This window comes from Aegilops tauschii, chromosome 7 (assembly GCF_002575655.3).
Source record: "Aegilops tauschii subsp. strangulata cultivar AL8/78 chromosome 7, Aet v6.0, whole genome shotgun sequence".
Taxonomy (NCBI): Eukaryota; Viridiplantae; Streptophyta; class Magnoliopsida; order Poales; family Poaceae; genus Aegilops; species Aegilops tauschii.
This window is the reverse complement of record NC_053041.3, coordinates 133288512-133308713: the sequence shown is the minus strand read 5'-3', so window position 1 is coordinate 133308713 and position 20202 is coordinate 133288512. Positions and strand designations below refer to the sequence as shown.

The following is a 20202-nucleotide window of genomic DNA, read 5'->3' as shown; positions in this document are numbered from 1 at the left end:
AAGAAAAGAAGGGTGATCATCTACCCAATTACAAGATAAATGATTTTCATAACTATGTTTTGCTATCTCATGTGCGACACCATTGGCCTCCCGGAGACACTGCGAGTACTGAACCGTTCCTATTTTCGTCACCAGATCAATACAATCCGCATAAACTGCAGCTTCTTCATTCCACCATATTTGTCCTCCTTTGCAAGCTTCAATCACCTCTACACAATCAGATTCAGCAACAACTTGGTGATAGCCCAAAGATGACACCAGTTCAAGGCCTTTTTTCATTGCTAGTGCTTTCATTATCGTGGCCGATGACGAGTGTGGAACATAAAAACATGCACCTGCAAGGAAATTGCCTATCTTGTCACGGATAACCGCGCCCGTCGCCCCTTCTCCCTCTTCAAAATGAAACGAGGCATCTACATTTAATTTAACTTGACATGAATCTGGTTTCATCCATTTAACTACTTCTCTTGTGTTATTGCTATGAGCTGTTTTGGTGAAGTTTGTGCATAGGGACAGAACAGATAACTTCCAATTTGTTGTTGGGGGATGTCCTTTCCTTGTGTGTGACTGTCCGTCTCATCCACCAGATGTATCATGTTGCGATCGCCACAACCTCCGCAATCCCTACCTGAGGTAGATCAGGGTAATGACTCGTTGAGGGATCCAACAACTCCTCCAAGACAGCTGAACCTGACCTGTCTACAATACATGCATCTGATACTGCTTGTTCTAGTTTTAGTATGCACCACATCGTTTTTGCTGGTACACATTCAAATAGCAAGTGTTTCAGGTCATGTAAAACAAATATTGGATGTGAAAAAAAACACATAGGCATTTAGGAACGTGTATTGTTCTTTTCTTCCTATCAAAGAAAGAGGCGATCTCACCTGCGCCACCAGGGAGTTCCTCCTTCGTCGTCCTTCGGCAGCTCTCCTCTGCCGATGACCTCGGTCGTCGATGGTGAGGGGGTCGCCGCATCCACGGGTGTGAATAGTTTTAGCCTAAAGTGGTTTAGTTTTTAGGCTGTTCATCGTCTTGACTTCGGCGGTGGCGATGGGGGCGTTGAATAAAATTTCTTCAGATCCTACTCCGATGAGGTGATTGGTCCTATGGTTGGGGATGGATTTGGAATCCATTATGTTCAAGCAAGGAAGGTGTGGCAACGGCGGCATCCTTGTGGTCGACCGGTGTCCTCGGGCTCCGCTGTTGCGACGGCGTTTGCTTCGGTGCAGGCGTGGAGCTTGGGAGGTAGTCCAAGAGCGGATGCAGATTGTGGTCTTCATCGGCAGTATCTTGAAGATGGTGGATCATGTCCTCTTCCGACGTCTTAGTCTTGTGGGGGTACCAGATATGGAGTTCGATGGCGTGTCTGCGGTGTTGCCTCGGTCTGACTCATTCAACGGTAATGGTTTTGCTTTTGGCGAGCCACCTTGGAGGTCCGCAAAGTTGCATATCAGCGACGGAGCCGTGTCGAGCTCGGTGGAGGTGATCCGTCATTTTTTTCTTTTGGTGGCTGCTGTGGTGGAGCCAGAGGCAGGTGACGGGCGTTGGTGTCATGCTCAGAGATTTCTTCAGTCTTATTTGTAAATTTACTTCTTGACTATTGTTTCTTTATGCAAAAGTTAGCGTTCTGTTATTTGTTCAGTTTTGTCGGGTCGGTATGTACGTAGCTTGTACAATGATCCTTGTGATATAAATCGGTTTCGATTCTTTCCAACTACAGTTGGCTTTCAAACAAGGACCACGGTGTAGGTTCGTATCGGATTGATCGGCTTCCTTTAGCTTTGTTGCATATTACCATGCAATTTTTTTAGCAAATACAAGATTTTCATTATAAATTGATTTATGGATAACCGATGAAAATCATGGTGATAATTAAAAACATGTGAAGTTTTGAATCATTATTGTGCTGTTCAGTGAATCCATCGAAATCGAGAACACGATACTTTTAAATTGAAATAGAGAATGTAATTTTGTTGTAGTTGAAACATAGTCGCTACGTTCGGGCTCTGGATGGAGAATATAAAGAGATAAAGCAAGAACAACCTCAACTCATAGTCGCTATGTTCCGCCTGCTGAGATTATGTACACCATCATGTAGCTTGATTTCACCCTTTTCTGATTATGATGCAAACACTGTCATATGATTGTGTCATTTTGCATTCAAACACAAAATGCAGCCTTGTGCTAGATACAGTAAATACATAACTCACATTTCCCGTCAGCTTCATATTTTGGATGAATTGGCTGGTACATTTACATGCTAGATTATATTACAATCCATCAAATAATCATTTTCAAATTTGATTATGATAGCGGATGTCTATTGCAATTCATCAAAATAACTCTTTCCAAAATTTACTGATGATAGCGGACGCCGAAGGATATATGGGACAACTTGCGTAAGGAATTATCAAATCGGGACAACTGGGGTTTTATGCAAAACTGCCAACAATCTAGTGAAACATGACCGGCTTACCCTAGCAGTCGATTCACTTGTTTCACTGATTGCAAGAAGCCGTGTAACTGTGTCTTAAGACCTCTCATTGTGCAAGTATCATAAGAGTATCATGTAGTGTCTCCTAAAAAAGATGATATTGCATTATAGGTAAGAGAGAGAGAAGACTCCGGTGCATATTCTGATATAATATCATAGAAGATCAAATGAGGAAACTTAATAATAAATAGATAATATCCACAAATTATAATGAGGTTCTAAAAATGAATAAATTAAATAACAGTATGCTACTAGTGTAAGACACTAATGCAATGTGAATATAATGATTAAAGTAGTATTGTGCACCACGATACTAACACATATGATACTATGCATTTAAGTGGCCTAATGTTTGGGCGATATTGTGGTGCCCTTTATTTTGCAAAATTCTTGCTATCTCATCCTAACCATACCCAAAACTAAAAGTTTTAAAACTAAAAAAAAAGATGCAAGGCGTTGGTCGCCTCGTGAGACGCTACGTGTCTGTGCTGCTCTCCCACCAAGTCCTGAGCCCATGTTTCTTTTTTTTTTCTTTCCCCTCTTACCCTCTTATATCTGAACGCCTCGCCAGCTACTCAACTTTTTCATCAAGACATGCACTGCTCTCTCTCTCTCTCTCCCACATCCTCTATCCTCTTCACAAGCAACCAGGCCATGCACACCTTCCAATCCTGCAAGCCGTTGTTGCAAAGCAGAGGTGTCGTACACAAATCGGAGACACGACGCCCTCGCCCCTGCTGCCACAAGGGAAGATGGGCTGCTGCAACATCGACTCGGTGCTATAGTGCGAAGCTGCCGCTTGTCACGTGCTTCTGCAAGGCACCACTTGAGGAAGCGGGTGGCCGGTGCTGCAGCAGCGGATCTTACCACTCTAGGAAGCTGACAGCAACTGCTGCAACTACAGATCTCATCACCCAGGGGAAGTCGACCGCGAGTGTTGCAAGCCGACTGCCATTGCTGCAACTGCACATCTCACCAGCGATGCAAGGTCGTCGACAGGTGCTGCAAGCTTTAAGACATGGATGTACGCATTGCCAAGGCGGGGACTGACGCTGCAAAGGTTGAGCTGCTGCATGTTGTCACTGCTACAAGTGGCATCGATAGTAGATGAATGGACACGCGAGTTATGTAAAGATGGGGCGCGACACTTAAAAGGGTTGGTGGTGGAGGGGAAAGGGGTCCTACTGGATCTAACGGTTAGAGACATGCCAATCGACGACGCGTGAGGCAACTGATACACCACGTTTGGGATCAATCGGCTGACGCCTAGCGCCCGCCAAAAATGATTCAGCTCTTGAATGGCAATAACTGCAAAACTCAAGAGTATTATAGGTTGTACATGACCGTGTATTCGTCACAATTCGTTCAAAAAACCTGGCCTGGGAAGAACTGTAAATGCCACCATCGTTTTATTCCAACAAGGATAACCTAGCAATTGCGTCGACGATAGCGACGCTGCATGGGGAGAAATTAATGATTCCATGTCCTACGGATTCTAGCTTCCCCTTTTCCGTCCTAAAAAAATTCAGGGGACGGTCATAGTTCGCGGAGAGATAGAAATCATTATCAGAAGGTTCAACACTCAAGAAAAGCAAAGTGATATAAGCAACTGTTTAGGTGGTGGAGACACTTGCAAGGAGATCAAACTTTGCCTCCACTACCAAGGTGAGACTAAATAGAGCACCTTCACCTCTAGCCTTACATTTTTTTATAGAATTTCTTGTCTTACATGGAAATTTGTCATTTATTAGAAATTACTCCCTCCGTCCGGAAATACTTGTCGAAAAAATGATAAAATGAATGTATTTAGAATTAAAATACGTTTAGATACATCTATTTCTCCGACAAGTATTTCTAAAATAAGGGAGTACTTATAAGTCTTTATATAGATTTTATTAGAAACTACATAAGGATATATATAGACGTATTTTAAAATGTAGATTCACTCGTTTTGTTCTATATGTAGTCCGTCTAAGAAGACTTATATTTAGAAACGGAAGGAGTAGAAATTTGTAAATGGCCAAGCCCAAAACTCTTAACAATTACTATTACCCCCGTCCCAAATTAAATGTCTTATATTTCTCTAGGTACGGATGTATCTAGACACGTTGTAATTTGAGACGGAAGGAGTATTTTCTTTTTTCGTAACATACTGAGTATTCTCTCATCTCAAGTAGGTATACCCAAAAAAAGATAAACTGAAAGTTTGTAATTGCAAATAAAAAAAGATTCAGCTCGTGTGTGGCAAACTGGCAATAACTGCCAACCAACCTTTCACGACCGAAAAGAAACTGCAAGTCCGCACCTGTCCGGGGAACCCGTCCCGATCCGCTCCGCAACCAGACCCGGCCAGTTTTCCCCCAGCAAGCATGGGAGTAATTGCGTTGACGACGGCGACGCTGCACGGGGAATCGGGGAGATATTAATCGGTTCCTTTTCCTCTGGATTCCGGCTCTCCTTTTCCCGCACTATAAATTCCGGGGCAGCGGCCGGAATCCGCAGAAATCGCTGTCAGAAGGCCCTGCACTCAAACTCAGTCTGAGGAGGGGGGCGATAGAGGCAACGGGCCGCCGGCGATGTCGTCGTCGTGGAACTCGGTGGGGCTGGAGGTGCTCTACCAGGTCATCGGGTGGATCGCCTTCGTCGCCTGGTCCTTCAGCTTCTACCCGCAGGTCGTCCTCAACTACAGGCGCAAGAGGTGCTCCTTCTCCCCCTTCTCTTTACCCCCTTGCCTGTAGCGTTCTTGGGCTAGATCTGTTTGACCAGCTGTTCGCCCGCTCCTCAAAACGGATGTATCTAGACGTATTTCAGTGCTAGATACATACGTTTGAGCCTCCAACGAATCCCACACAAGGAAGTATGTGTCGATTTTGCAAAAAATTCATCCTATTGATGGATGGACCCGAGGAATATGTCCGGTACCTGTGTAAGATGGATATGGTGGTAAAACGTGTCAAATGCTTAGAAAAAATGCAGCTTTGTTTGAGCTGATGATGAGCCGTGTCTTTGGCTGCTGGAAATTCTACTAATTGTCACGATTGCTTTGCTCTTGTGACAAGATAATGGCCCTGTTTACAGGAGGGTGGCATGTGTGCAAAGTATAGGGGAAGGAAACAAAACAAAAGGCAGTTAGTACGGAGTAGAATGAACCTTTGGCATGTAGTAGGACATGTGGTGTATATAGGCACCGTAGTTGCTTGTCGTGCTTATAAACTACTCCCTCTGTTCATAAATATAAGATGTTCTAACTTTTTCTGAATCGGATGTATATATTATAGACACGTTTTAGTGTGTTTGTTCATTCATTTCAGTACATATGTAGTTCATATTGAAATATCCGGAACATCTTATAATTTGGAACGGAGGTAGTATCTAACTTATGCTCTGTTGTCCATCTATCATGATTGATGTCGATTCTTGCAGTTATGGCTAGGTAAAAATCATGACTAAGAAAAGCTACCCGTGTCTGAAACTTCCGTCTAACTGGCGCCGTTTTAAATTCGTTATGCGTGAGTTCTCATATTTGGACTTAAGCGGAAGCGTACCCTGTAGTGTAATCCTCTTGGTTTGTCCTTCAGAAACGTATGCAGATCTCATAATCATGTCTACCCATTGTAGACATTTCTAGCACCTCAGTTTGGTATGCCCTTTAGTTGTTGAAAATGCATGCATGTTTAACCTTACTATTTTCCAGTTTTTTTTTCTATATTTTTGTCTGAACTTTGAAGTATAGTTTGGTAATGTTTCAATTCTACTCAACCAGTCAAAGTACAAGTTTGTGTAGTATTTGATCAGCATTTCTTTTGCCTCACCCTAGATTTACCTTTTGCAATTGTGGCAGTTTGTCCAGCATGCAAATTCACATCTTGTATTTTAAATAGTACTCTGACACAAGAAAAGATGTAGGCCCATCGTGGTTTTCTGTGCAACAGCTCAGAATGTTAGTGATCCAAATATCTATGTTATCATTTAAGATTTTGTTCTGTGGTTTACCTGTTTTCACAAATTGCAGTGTCGTCGGTCTGAACTTCGATTTTCTGGTGCTGAATTTCACAAAGCACTCTTCCTACCTCATATACAATGCTGCTCTATTCTTCAGCCCCTTCATCCAGCAACAGTATCATGACAAGTTTGGTGATAAAGAGGTTAGGCGTCACTGCCTTATTTTTACGGATAGTTCATGGTGGGAATAATTTTAGGAGCAACATATCTTTTCAGTATCATAGCATATTTGCGATCTTGCATCATGTCTAGTCAGTTACCCATAGTCCTTATTTTTAAATAATAGCCATGCTTGTTAAACACACAATTATCATAACAGGTGCACTGGAACAAAAGGTCTCTGTTTTAGTTTGTTGTATTCCAGAAGAATTAAAAAGCTAAATAGTCTTACTGGGGTACATACCCAGACCATATTTGACTCCGATGATCAAATGGCAAACTAATGGTTTCATCCACACTTCTGTTGGCACAATTAATTTGGATGGGGTAACACGTGGCTGGATCCTTACCTAAGGGACTTCCCTATACTCGTGTGTTTTTATTTCTATGTGAATTAGGCAGGAAGACCATTTTAGCATCTTTATGTTAGCTATACAGATTAACGGTAGAAAATCAAGGTAGCTGTACTAGAGATTTTTCTTTTTCTTTTCATTGGTATTTATAGCAATCAGTATATTGGTATGCTCAAGGATCTTGCTTTGTGTTTGACCACTCCATTGTGCTACTTATCCATGGTTTGTGCTTGTATGATTTTAATGTTACTGTGATTTTTAAAGCTGCACTTTTTTAAAATTTTGTTAGCTATGATTAGGATTGCCACTCTCCATGAGAGCCATTATTATAGCCAGTACAACTTGTTGATGTCTATCAGGACTATTTTGTGACCAATCACCAACTGGTTAAAAGCCATTCTTGACACAATTTTAGCTGACAAATTTCACATCATTTCTGTGTAACTGAATTTGGTAATTGTCATCTATAGTTCTTTATGGCTTCTTTTATTTGTTCAGGGCAAATATTGGATGCAAATAATTACAAATTGTATTAGTATGTCTAGCAAGTTTGATAATTCCAAAGAAAGTCTAGATGTACATATGATTTGATATTTTTGTTAGTAGCATTTATATTGTAATAACATGTTAGTACTTTTAAAGAAAAAGAAGCCATTCCATGTCTTTTGTTATGTTGTACGTGCTTGTGAAACAAAATATGCTAGGTCACTCTTATTATCATGAACTACTCCCATCGATCTTGAATAGATGCTGTATTCGGAAGTTTGTAGTTAATGTTCTAAAATCTTGAACATTAAAACATTTAGATTTGCCACCTAATAATCTTGCTTGATTTAGTTGCTGCCACAGATACTCTAATATCATTATATTTTTATTATTGTTTGCTAATATATAGCTACAATAACTTTTTTCTCGAATACGCACGAGTGTGCGTATTGAAGGAGATAGCGGGAGTAAAGAGCCCCTCCACATTGGCATTTACATATTGCGCAACACCAACTCCACCTAGATAGCTACAATAACTGCAAAAAAAAATTGGGGGAGTATCAAGATTATATCTACCCAGGCCTAAAATTAACATTAACTAAATGTATCGTTTGATGCAGATGATTCCTGTTGCTGCAAATGATGTTGCTTTCTCTCTACATGCAGTGGCCTTGACATCTTTTACCCTTTACCAAGTTTTTATTTATGAGGTTAGTTTACTTGTCCTCAGGGACTGCAGATACATCTTCTAAATCGTGAAACTTAATATCGAATGTTTGAACTTGGAATATACAGCGTGGAAACCAGAAAGTCTCCAAAGTGTGCATATCAATCTCTGCTGTTGTCTGGTCAGCTGCTATTGTTTGCCTCATTGTAGCTTGGCCAAAAAGTAACTGGCTATGGCTTATTGATGTATTCAAGTAAGTTTTTTGTACGTTCACTGTTATTAACGTTGCTTGTTATTATCAGCTAGATTAGCTAAATGTTTTTAATTGATATATCTTGCTTCTGTTCGTAAAAGTGGGACTGATTTTCCTCCTATCTTTTTGAATCTCAGTTCAATACAGGTTGCGATGACAACAGTCAAGTACATCCCTCAGGTATTACTGCTTGTTATCATTACTTAAGTTACAGAGTACAACCAAATGACTATCTCCTGATGTGAATGTTGAACTAGTGATATCATATACGTAGTACAAATTACAAAATATAGACAAAGGAACACTGAAATTCAGCATGATGTATCTGCGTTCAATAATCAGCAGTTGAGAGCATAGTACATAAGCTTAACTAAATATGAACACCCCAGATATGTCAAAGTTTCCATTGGTTCTTATATTTCATTTGAATGAAGTTTTCTTGTTCTATAATGTACAAATTCTCACTTGGATATTTCTAAACTATAGGATATATAATAAGTACATAAATATAAGTGGTGTGCTGTTGTTAAGTGTCCTTTCTAACCATTATTATGTTTCCTATGTGCCTTAGGCTGTGATGAACTTCAGGCGGAAGAGTACAGTTGGTTGGAGTATTGGCAATATTTTACTTGATCTTACAGGGGGGGTGCTGAACTTTGGTCAGATGGGTGTGCAATCTATTGATCAGCGTAAGCTGCATTTTTCCTTTCATTGCAACTCATGTCATGCTCTATGTTATGTATATATGTTTGGATTCTTTTCCTAACAATACAAATTGTGCTGCAGACACTTTAGTGAATTTCTATGGAAATATCGGCAAGACCCTTCTTTCGTTGGTGAGCATGAGTTCTAGTCTTTTACAGACTATACGTTTTTGGTCACCTATTAGCTTTCTGACGTGTTCTCACAGTATAAAATGTTACTAAATTTCATGTCCCTGAATTTGTAGGAAACTGTTTTCTTCGATGTTCTCTTCATAATTCAACACTATGTGTTGTACCCTGTCAAACGGGATGAGAATGGTAAGGCCATCATTTCTGAGAGGGTAGCTCCTCTGATCAGGCCCTCAGATAAGCCTGAAGAAGATAGTGTATGACATATATACAGTACACGCAGTGCTGTCTCAATTACTATCTGTTTTATAACAAAGATAAACCACGATTATTTTCCATGTATTGTGAATTAACTGATGTACATATTTCTTCACGGATTACTGTAAAAATTTAAATATTGCAGACCTTCAGTTTTGTCCTTGACATTTATACTTTGTGTAAAGATTTACAAATACAATTTATAATTGATTTGGCTAGTGTTTATTTGCCTGTTCTATTTCCTTTTGCCTTTGACTAATCACTGGCAGCCGTTTTTTTAGATCTACCACCAATGGCATGTTTCAGACAATAATCTTGCTAAAGTGTGACAGCCACGTGTGCTGACTTCAATTTATTTTTCATGGCATCGTTGCTAAACTGTCGAGTTACCTATGGCCTATTTTATTCCTGGTATAAAAATATTAGACTATGGTAAGGAAAGGATAAACGCAAGTGGAGCTTTGCTTGTTTGTCAACTTGGCCTTTTTTTGTTACACTATGGTTTCATCAAATAGAATAATACGTCGGCAAACGGGTTATTAAAGATTGGGTGCTCATTAAATGATTTGCTTAAGGAGTACGCGAGCATACAAGTGCATGTTTGTATCATTTAGTTGACTCGGTAATTACATGTTATATAAGTTCAATTACTGTTTAAACTGAAATACTCATTAGTTTTTCCATGGTAGGAACTGTCTTGCGATTCAACTAGCTTTGCTCGTGCATTTGTTACTCATGTCGAAAGCGGAAGTTCTTTGAGCATCTCCAACCCTAACCTAGTCAGTAAAGTATATGTATACCACTTAGCTAAAGCAATATAAAGCGCAAAACGGAGGATCTACGATTTTAATATGCTTTAATTCACTTTTCTCCATTTATCAGTTATCTATGTGCTTACAGAAATCCAATGTAAATCGGAGGATGTTTGAATTTTGTATGTCTGTTCGTCTTTTTTGTTATCAGACTCTGAGTACCCTGTTCTCCCCGTTCAAGTGAAAGATGGGAAAGATGGGACGGCCGTGTAAACTTGTAGGATTGAAGATGAAGATGGGACAGCTGTGTAAACTTGTAGGATTGGAGATGAAGATGGGACGGCTGTGTAAACTTGTAGGATTGGAGATGAAGATGAGTCTTATGGGTCCAATGAAGCATGAGGGAGGCTCTCAAGTAATTAAGATGTGTGATGGATTTACCAAGGACCAAAAACAAAAGGGCCCAAACGATGTTCAAAAGAATCCATGTACCCACCAATAAAAATAGTATGTCCATATGTTAGCTAAGAAGAAGCATCGGAAATCAAATATACTACGTGCAAATTCTACTCATGTAGTTTTTACCACAAGAAAACAAACCGTACACAATTCTACTCGTGTGATTGTTAGCAATCGTAACACAAAATGAACACACCATGAGTTGACATGTACGCGGATTGGTTATTCTCATCTCAAGATCGTGATTTCGAGTGACAGTTAAGAAGTGTATTTTAGATTAACTTTGATAGATTAGTTTTGGTGATTGAGAGAATAATGAGATTAAGGCATCGATGTGAATGCTTCAACTGATGATTTAATGAATTGGTATATTTTGCACAAACATTTACTTCCTCCGTCCCAAAATAAGTGTCTTAACTCTAGTACAACTATATACTAAAGTTAGTAACATAAAGACACTTATTTTAAGACAGAGGGAGTACCATGTCCATAAACCCCATAAGGCGTTCCATGGGTTTAAAGCAAGCAGCAAGAATGCAGTGTCATCGGTATGGGTGCCTTATGAGTTTTCTAGTCATGAATTGTTCGTCTTCAGACCCTTTTTTTTGTCAATGGACTCATCTGTAAAGAGGGCAAAATTGTCCAAGGATTGCCTTAATCACAGTCACAAGGCCTTTGACAAGACGAAAATGAAACATAAGAACATTTCTGATCATTGACAAAAACTAGGGGTAAACTATTGAGTGGGAATGAACTAAGGAAAATGCTTTAGAGACTCAACTAGCATTTGCGTCGACAACCTCCTTTGCATGCCACGCATCCTCACATACCCGACCTCATCCTCTCTTAATTTCACACATTCTTTTCTCTCCCCTGCACACAATGCCCCTCCACGTTTACCTCCCACCACCACATCGCTGCCACCGTTGTTGCAAGGCTACAGCACCATCACCGGCCTTGTTGTGCCAGATTCGGAGACACCGCACGGTGCGCGTGCTACTGCAAGCCGGCCATCGACACTGTAAAAGGGGGAGGGGGTGGCGATGCTGCAAGCATCAGTGCGAGTTGCCGCTAGGGGAGCCCATCGTGCTTCAAAGGGAGCGTCGTCGGTGTTGCTCCCAGGCGAGGCTCAATGTTGCAAGTTAACGCTACAAGCATGTCGCTCTATGCTGCAAAGGTGGTCGCCGTTGTGCTTCTTTGCGACAAGAACAGAGCAATAGAGTGTCAGGGTTGCAAGGGCAGGGCGTCTGTTGCATGTCATTGTTGCGAGTCGGCGGGGGCGGGGTGGGTCTTGTTACGAGTCGACACTACTCCAGACCTGTTGGCACCTACGGTGAGACAAATGGGTGCTGCCGTAGCGGAGCTCGTGGTTTGCGGAGTTGCGAGGCGGGGGAAGTGTGTGGTTCGCGAAGGTGCGAGATGAGAAGGGTGGGTGTCGAGGTGGCTGATTCCTGATCACGGCTGGTGCCTAGCATGACCCATGAAATAAGGGTAGAAATCTAAAACAACCTTTGTTTAATGGATAGATGAATATAAAATTATATAGTACATGAATATGTTTTAAAGGTGCGATGCGCATTTTATTCCATACATACACACATTTTTATTTTTTCCATTTTCTAGAACATATTTTCTAACATCCTTAATTTTCTACTCCCTCCACCCCAAAAGGCTTGTTTTAGATTTGTCTTACGGATGTATCTAGACATGTGTTAGAAAACCAAGAGGTAAGATACGTGTGTCTAGATATAGACGTTTAAATACATACATACGAAGGTAATATTTTATTACTTGTCGCTCAGACGGATATATGTTTCACCGGAATACGTCCAGATACATTCATAGGGACAAGTTAGAGTATTTAAATCCCCTTTCATAGTTTCTTTTTCTTTAAATCTGTTATAAATAAAACATGAAAAACGAAACGGGCCCAACTCCTCGGCGACGCCAGCCATGAGCCAACCTCGCGCCGCACTCCACCACCAGACCAGACCAGAGCGCCCGTAAACGGAAGCCGACGCCACCGAGAGCGGCCAGCCGAACCCGATGCCGCCGCCCAACTCCTCCCTCCCGCTCGCCGCCGCCCCCATGTCCGACCCCTCCCCATACCCCTCCCCGCCCCCCAACCCCCTCGCCGCCGCCTCCTCCTTCCTCCACCACCACCTCTCCAGCCTCGCCTCGCGCTTCGCCGCCCCGCGCCCCGCGCTCGCCGCGGCGCGCCCGCCGGGGCCCCACGGCGCCGCCGCCCAGCCCCTCGCGCTCGGGCCCGACGAGGTCGCGCGCGCGCTCACCGGCACGCCCGTCTTCACCGTCTGCAACTCCAGCAACGAGTTCGTGCTCGTCTCCGACCCCGCCACCGGCCTCCGCTCCCTCGGCCTCCTCTGCTTCCGCTCCGAGGACGCCGACGCCCTCCTCTCCCATGTACCCCCTCCCCGCCCGCCCTTCTCTCGACACCTGCTGGTTTTGACTCTTGGTTTTATGCTTTTACTGACGGTTTTGGAGGTTGCGTGGTGCAGGTGAGGACGCGGCAGCCGGTGTTAGGGAAGGGGGCAAAAGTGGTGCCGATTACGCTAGATCAGGTGAGCTTAAATTGGTATCTCATGTGATAGATCATGCCAGGGGCAATCCTTTTTCCGAGTCATGATTGTTGGAGCAATCCTGCAAGAGAGTTTATGGGGGATTGAGGTTTATGCTGACTTAAGTAGTGAGTTTATGTTGCGGCAGAAGTACGAAAGTGATGCAATACAAAATTAGGAACTCAATGACGTCTCAACCACTGGCAATATGAACTAGATTCCTTAGAAGGAGGTGTGTGAGGAAAGGAATCGTTTCTCATAAGTCACACTGTCGCCAATTTATCTAGTCTAGCTTAGGTTTGTCTCATTAGGCTAGCCCTGATACAACTTATCATTCTACTCCATCCACGGATGCAAGTTGCGTGGGTCTGCGAACCCACACCAACCCTACTTTGACAGTTGGCACGGTTGTAAGGACTAGGCACAATGTGCAAGTGAACCACTAGTTAAGTGGATGAGCATACTTTTTTGTGCCTTACCACAACTGAGATAATGAGCCTCTAATTAAGCCAATGTGTGTAACTGTATATCTTGAACCATACTGATATTGTTTGATGTTTTGGAATGTAAATATTTCTTATGCTGCCCTTCGAATGCAGGTTTATATGTTGAAGGCCGAAGGTATCGCATTCCGCTTCTTACCTGATCCACTTCAAATAAAGAATGCACTGCAGGTTTGATTCTTGCTGGAACTGTTTCTTATTCTTCTATTATCTTATCTAAATGTGTACCATTTTTAAGCACCCCCCACCCTTTCCTGTCTCTTCTGAATAAGTATAGTCAAATTCATTATGTAACTAAATTGCTCTTCAAAGCAGTAATGCAGCAAGTATAAGTTACAAGATTCCACTGAACTGCCATTTGTACCAACTTAATCTGTCACCATGGTTTTGACTTTTCACAAAAAACATCCATATGACCTAGGAGTAGCATGTTGCCCAATATTGCGTTATTTGTCACCACTCAAAGTTTTTAATATTGACTTCTTTTTCTGCATCAGGGGTATAAGGTTTAGATAGCGCCGATCAGTCCAGTGTATTATCAAGATGTGTTTTTGAATCCTTAGAATGCATCTTCATTATTCATATTTGTTAGGTAACATATATTTTCCTTCTTCAAAGACAACAAATGTTCCAAGGAACAATTAATTTGAGCAAGGAAAAGTTAGAGGCCTGTTGCAGTGGCACATGAATTAATTTTTGGAGATCTACCACTTTGCCCTATACGGTTGGAACACCACCTGACTTTGTATGGTTGGTGTTATTTTCAATGTAGTCTATGCCAATATTTCCGGTTTTTTTATGGGCTGGATTGGCTCAAATAAGGTGATTCTCCATGAGGGTAAAGCCTTTCTTTGTGTACTCTTGCCTGTTGGTCTGTACTTTGTTGCTGATGACTATATAAAGTTTGATGTCTTAAACAATAATATATGCGGGTTACTGTAGTCTTCTGCATCTAATATAACCAATGTAAATGAATTTTTTTCAGCTTAATGATGAATATTACTCTTTGGCTTTTCAGTTGAAATCTGGCTTAACTGGTTTTGATGGTGTCCCTGTTTTTCAGGTAATTCATGGTTGCATTGCTCTACTAAGAAATAGTATATTCTTATCAAAAGCAGTTAGATTTTAGATGCTCATTGACAGTTGGACATTATGGGATCTCTTTCAATGTGTTAAGTTCAGTTACATGCATTTCTAACCAGGGTTCCACAAATGGATTGTTGCTTTTTTGGGCCAGTTTTGGTTTCTAAAACTCTCTTATTAATTACCACTAGCATGCCAACAGTAAAATGTCTTTTTTTTTAACTGTTACCGGGCGGGAAAGACTCCCCACCTGAATATATTTTAAGAAAATTTAAGCAACAATGTTTAGGTAAGGCGAGTGGAGAAAAAATCCTCCACAGACCAACGGTAAAATGTCACTTCTATCTTTCCCCAAGATCAGGAATTCAGAAAAAAAGAATTAACACTCTGTTTGGAACCCTACATCAGTTGATCAATAACACTCCTCGTAAGAGTGAACTATACCTCTGCAGTTGACAAATAACAAATTTTATAGATCTGTTGATCAATAACGGCAATGGATCTGTTAGCATGTGGACTGGTTGATTTGTTGATTAATATGTTAAACTTCTAACAGAATAACATACTCCCTCCAATGCGAATTAATTGACGCGGCCTCTATACAATGTATAGAGGCCGTGTCAATTAATTTGGATCGGAGGGAGTAGTTTATTTCCATGAGTTATATGGCTGAGGTGGGCTTGAACACATCGCGAAAGCTGAAGCTGTTCACCTGTCCTGCCCCCATTAGTTACTTGCCCATACTGGTCCTTTCATGACCTTCACCAGGGTGCCTCATCTTGTAATGCTGCACGTCTTAAATTGTCGGTGCTCAGACAAAACCGAAAGATTAAAAAAAAGTAGTTTTTTCTGTGCACATTTGTCATCCCCACCCCCATGTGACCAACCTCTTTCCCCCTATTACCTGGTCTTGATACTTATAGCTTTGTATCCTAAGTCCAAACTTTCTTTGGAACAACATACATTGGATGAACTGTCCTTTGCTATGATTAAAATACCTGATTTGCATGTGCAGTCAGATCTATTGGTCGTTAAGAAACAGAAGAAGCGCTATTGTCCAGTATACTTTCAAAAGGTTTGTCAGGCTCCATTTCCTTTCACCTACCTTACCCAGTCTGGTTAAGTCTTCACAACTTCCTTCCTTGTTCAGGAGGACATAGAAAGAGAGCTTAGAAAGGCGTCTAAATCTTCGAAAGGATCAGCCTTATCTAAGCAAATTATGGTATGTGATTTTATATGTTTCTTATTGCTGTCCTAAGCTCTCATGAAAACTTGGCCCTCTGGTTTCTTCAGGTTGGTAGTTTGGAGGATGTCTTGAAGAAAATGGAGGTAAGATGGTGACAGAAACATAAGATACACTCAGGACTCTTGTACTTTGCTTGACTACTAACATCCTAAAACTCTTGATTCTACAGATTAACGACAGAAATTCTGGTTGGGACGACTTAATCTTCATACCACCTGGAAAGAGTCTCAACCAACATATCAATGAGGTATCAGCGTAGTTTTGTTGTGCAGTGATAGCACGGAGTTTGAGCACACATATTTTTTCACTTGAAATGCTGTGATGGCCAGCCTATCAACTATATTAAGCCGCTGCCGGAGCTTTTTTTTTCCTCTTAATAAATAATTCACGGTTAGCTCTGTAATGAAAATTTTCAAGGTCAAGTGATAAATATGGCTGTGATTTTTTTCGCCATTGTACTCTAGAAATATAGTATTATTTATTTTGTTTCCTGTTTCTGGATTTACAAACATCATGTTCAGAAAGAAGACTGACAAAAGTATGGTGCTATATCTTCGTTGGAAGATTTAGCTCCATGTGAATTATTTTTCTGTACAAGATTGCAATTATGAAAGAGAAAACATGATTAGGACCGTGCCATGGTTGGGTTTATCATACTGCCTTAGTAAAAATTTGGTTCTCTTTGTCCTCTTGCCATCAGAATTTACACGCGCGCACTGGTCATGCCAAACGGACAAAAAACTTCACCAAATCTTGTTCCTTTATTGAGTGCAATCTTTTTTTTTTGTGTGTGTGGGGAGCGATGGAGTGCAATTTATGTGGTTGCTATGAAGCTAGAAGAGGTGTTCATGGAAAGAAAAGAAGATGGTCGAAGTGGAACCAGCGTAAATGACACAAATGCCATAGGTCATAAATTTTAGATATTATAAATCTCGGAGAATTTTTTTTCCAGCCACAAGAGAAATTTATAGGCTTGCCAAATAGGTTATTTTATGTAGACTGAAAGATCAAGGGAGTTTGAGTATCAAGAAATAGAGATGAAGAACATTTCTTTGCTCAGCAAACTGCTTTTAGGCTCATTTATATGAGGAAGGGGTTTTACTGAAACAAGATTATTTCTCAAGTGGAATTTAGTAGCGGGTATTCTCAGTTTTTGGACTGGGTTTATGCGTGCAAAGCATTTCCTTTTGCTGCTACTGCTAGGTTGGTTCCACCTCCAGTATGTCACGCAAGTTCACTACTTTTGGGAGGATACTTGGGCTGATATTGAACCATTTTGTCAAATACCCCATCCTCCTATGCAATGTTGCGAGGTACTGTAGCAAATTGTCATTTTTTATAGATGAACAGGGAGGCCTCTCCCCGGCTCCATTACCAGAATGAAACCAAGTTGTAGCATTACTAGCAAATTGTCATTCCAGCGAGCAATCATCTGGGTTGGGCCTAACTTGGAACAAGCTGGTCCAACAGGTGGAAACGATCAGGTTATCACAAACACAACTAGAAACCCTTCTGTTTCTCGGTAGAGTCCATGCATCTGTCTCTTACGGGTTCTCTCCCTCCGTTCCAAAATAAATGTTGTGGTTTTAGTTCAAATTAAAAGTACCCTCAAGGATAACTTCTGTGTGCTGTCTTCTGAGCGGGATTATTCTCACTAGAGAAACTAGAATTATAAGAAAGGAGCGCCTATGTCTCGGTCAGCTGATAGTTAACCATCCCTTGGTTAGTTTTCTAAATTTGTTCATACATCAGTTCTGAAATGGTGTTCACTGTGTTATAACGATTTGTTTGTCTGGTGCAAAAAGTGTAATATTATCTCATCTGATTGAAAATTAAGTCCTCTGATATGATCGTTCAACTAGCGCAAAAAATTGCAACGTTTGACCTCAGCTTTCAGTTTTTATAAAATCTTGGATGGATATGAACGACCAGAGTCAACCGAGAATTAGCAAAACCGTCAAAAGGAAGTGTGGAAGATCAGATCTTGTTTTTGTGATGAAAGACAGACAGTAGTGCAACGCCTGTCATATTCCCCGCTTTATGTGATTATGTCATCTAGCCCTTTAGGATTCTCATATGATGGAAAATTGGCAACAAGGGTTTGAAGGCGCTATATTCACAAACACTATTCTAGCTATATATTGGTTTATATGGCCATCAGAACGATGTTAACTTTGACAAGAAAGTTCTCTATCGTCTAAATCAGGTGATCAAATGCGGTGGCTTACCACGATCGTGGGCGCCATTGCAAAGAGCTGAGTTCAGAGAAGTGATGTCAACAGGGGAAGGTCGTGGTCATGGAGGTATTTTCTGCTACTAGTTGGCCCACCTGCAAGCGACTAGGCGATGGCAGACTTTTCTGAACTTCAATTTACTTATTCGCTTAGTTGCTTATATCGTATGATTGTTCCGATGTTGTGACTTGTTTGGATGGTTCGTGTAACAAGTACTCGTGTTTGCATGGTGCACCCCCTCGATGAAGACCAAGAGCAACATGGCTCTTTGTTTTCTAAACATAGAAGCAAATGAGAAATCTCAGAATTTTTTTTACGAACCCGCGAAAAACTTGCTTGTCGATTTATTAGAAGAAAGCGAGGGTACAAAGAATCCAGCGGCAAGTCGCGGTTATAAGGGATAACACGACGATGATGGGCTGGCTACCACAATGTCGCAATCGATAGAGCAACACCCTATGAGTTCGTAGAACCTATCTCCAGGTATCGCCCAACCCCTTCGCACCAGAGAACTTCCACAGCACAGCCTCCACCTCAATGCGCTGAAGCTTGCGAGCCACAACCGCAACACAAGTTTTAGTGATCCTGTTTGTATCATTTTTTGAGTTTTATGTACTATATGTCTAATTAACTTTGTTTTTAGTTTGGCTTCCAATTTGACGGTTTTTGCGCCGCAACACAATTGATCATTTAGGACAGTAAAACTGCACCTAGTCTTTGCCCTCTCACATCCTCAACATTCCTGGCCGTCCTTTTTACTGATTTGGGTGTTTGTAGCCTTTAGATCTACTCTATCTAGCGACCTCCCCCGCACCTTTCAATTTCTGGTCTAACTGTTCTAATGGGTTGCTACTCCACGAGAAAAAAATCGAGCCCTCTAGTGAAATGGGTCGCTTCTTCCAACCCATTTAGCTAACCCACCACGACCCAGAGCGATCTGTCACCATGCTCCCGTCTCCGGAAAAAAAGGAGTAACTAGTCAATGGGCACCCCATCAGGGGGATTCCCTATGGGTGGCACACACGCACGAGCAACTGCCGCATGGTGCACCCAGCCGCCACCATGTGTTGTGTTGCGTGTTGGTTGCACCCTCGGGGACACTTTTTTTCTGCACATGTTTTTGGGTTTTTCAGGTTTCCGAATTTTTTTCTTGGTTTTTTCTTTTCTTTTTCCTTGCGTGAAGCATAGATGTGCTTCATCATAGTTGTGCTTCATGATGAAGCACATCCATGCTCCTCAGAAATGAAAAGCATGAAGCACAACCAAACAAAAATTGAAAAGCAACCCATTGCTTCGGCGTGAACCGTGAAGCACCGTGCTTCAGGAGAAAGTGAAAAGCACAATTGTGCTTTGGCGTGAAGCACAATTGTGTTGCACAAAAAAAGTGAAAAGCACAGTTTGGAACTCGAAATACAGTTATGCTCCAAAAAGCAGAAAACATTTTGAAACTCGGGGACGACGAAGGAGCCGCTGGCCTAACCCGGATCAGGCCATTTTACCGCACCTTACTACTTTTGCTACTTGTTACTTGCTACAAATTATATTGCCATCACATTATCTATCAACACTTGCAGTGAAATCCTCGTTGAAAACTGTCTATCAATTCCTTTTGCTCCTCGTTGAGTTCGACGTTCTTACTCATTCAAATGACTACGATTGATCCCTTATACTTGTGGGTCATCAAAGTACAATTGTGCTTCACGAAAAAGTGAAAAGTTCAATTGTGCTTCCGTGTGGACCAGAAGTGTGCTCCACATGAACCACAACTATGCTTTGTGAAAAGTAAAAATCATAGTTGTGCTTCCACGTGAAACTCAAAAAGTGAAAGAAAATCACAATTG

General features: G+C 41.4%; 2 protein-coding genes across 5 annotated transcripts; both read left to right on the top strand.

Annotated features, from left to right (window-relative positions):
• The first annotated feature begins 4804 nt into the window (after positions 1–4804).
• Positions 4805–10824, top strand: LOC109732020 (cystinosin homolog). Of its 2 annotated transcripts, XM_020291211.4 has the most exons (9): positions 4813–5195; positions 6510–6642; positions 8118–8207; positions 8293–8417; positions 8555–8597; positions 8989–9106; positions 9204–9253; positions 9367–9439; positions 10472–10824. In XM_020291211.4, the coding sequence occupies exons 1-9, from the start codon at positions 5074–5076 to the stop codon at positions 10531–10533; spliced, it is 816 nt and encodes a 271-aa protein (XP_020146800.1). In that variant the 5' UTR covers positions 4813–5073; the 3' UTR covers positions 10534–10824. The 2 variants fall into 2 exon arrangements, with proteins under 2 accessions (XP_020146799.1, XP_020146800.1); XM_020291210.4 differs by lacking the exon at positions 10472–10824 and having other exon boundaries at positions 4805–5195; positions 9367–9733.
• A 1852-nt stretch (positions 10825–12676) lies between these two features.
• Positions 12677–18677, top strand: LOC109732019 (protein TIC 22, chloroplastic). 3 transcript variants are annotated; one of them, XM_073504942.1, is made up of 9 exons: positions 12677–13140; positions 13236–13298; positions 13895–13969; positions 14817–14861; positions 15897–15956; positions 16032–16103; positions 16175–16210; positions 16297–16374; positions 18334–18677. In XM_073504942.1, the coding sequence occupies exons 1-9, from the start codon at positions 12766–12768 to the stop codon at positions 18445–18447; spliced, it is 918 nt and encodes a 305-aa protein (XP_073361043.1). In that variant the 5' UTR covers positions 12677–12765; the 3' UTR covers positions 18448–18677. The 3 variants fall into 3 exon arrangements, with proteins under 3 accessions (XP_073361043.1, XP_073361044.1, XP_020146798.1); XM_073504943.1 differs by having other exon boundaries at positions 18314–18677; XM_020291209.4 differs by lacking the exon at positions 18334–18677 and having other exon boundaries at positions 12682–13140; positions 16297–16580.
• The last annotated feature ends 1525 nt before the right edge of the window (positions 18678–20202 follow it).

Bases quoted from the DNA above. Each gene is read 5' to 3' on its own strand.
- LOC109732020 (XM_020291210.4), top strand. From the start codon at position 5,074: ATGTCGTCGTCGTGGAACTCGGTGGGGCTGGAGGTGCTCTACCAGGTC. The intron at 5,196-6,509 runs GTGCTCCTTCTC...CACAAATTGCAG, and splicing joins CTCAACTACAGGCGCAAGAG to TGTCGTCGGTCTGAACTTCG. The intron at 9,254-9,366 runs GTGAGCATGAGT...CTGAATTTGTAG, and splicing joins GCAAGACCCTTCTTTCGTTG to GAAACTGTTTTCTTCGATGT.
- LOC109732019 (XM_073504942.1), top strand. From the start codon at position 12,766: ATGCCGCCGCCCAACTCCTCCCTCCCGCTCGCCGCCGCCCCCATGTCC. The intron at 16,104-16,174 runs GTATGTGATTTT...TGGTTTCTTCAG, and splicing joins CCTTATCTAAGCAAATTATG to GTTGGTAGTTTGGAGGATGT. The intron at 16,375-18,333 runs GTATCAGCGTAG...CGTCTAAATCAG, and splicing joins TCAACCAACATATCAATGAG to GTGATCAAATGCGGTGGCTT.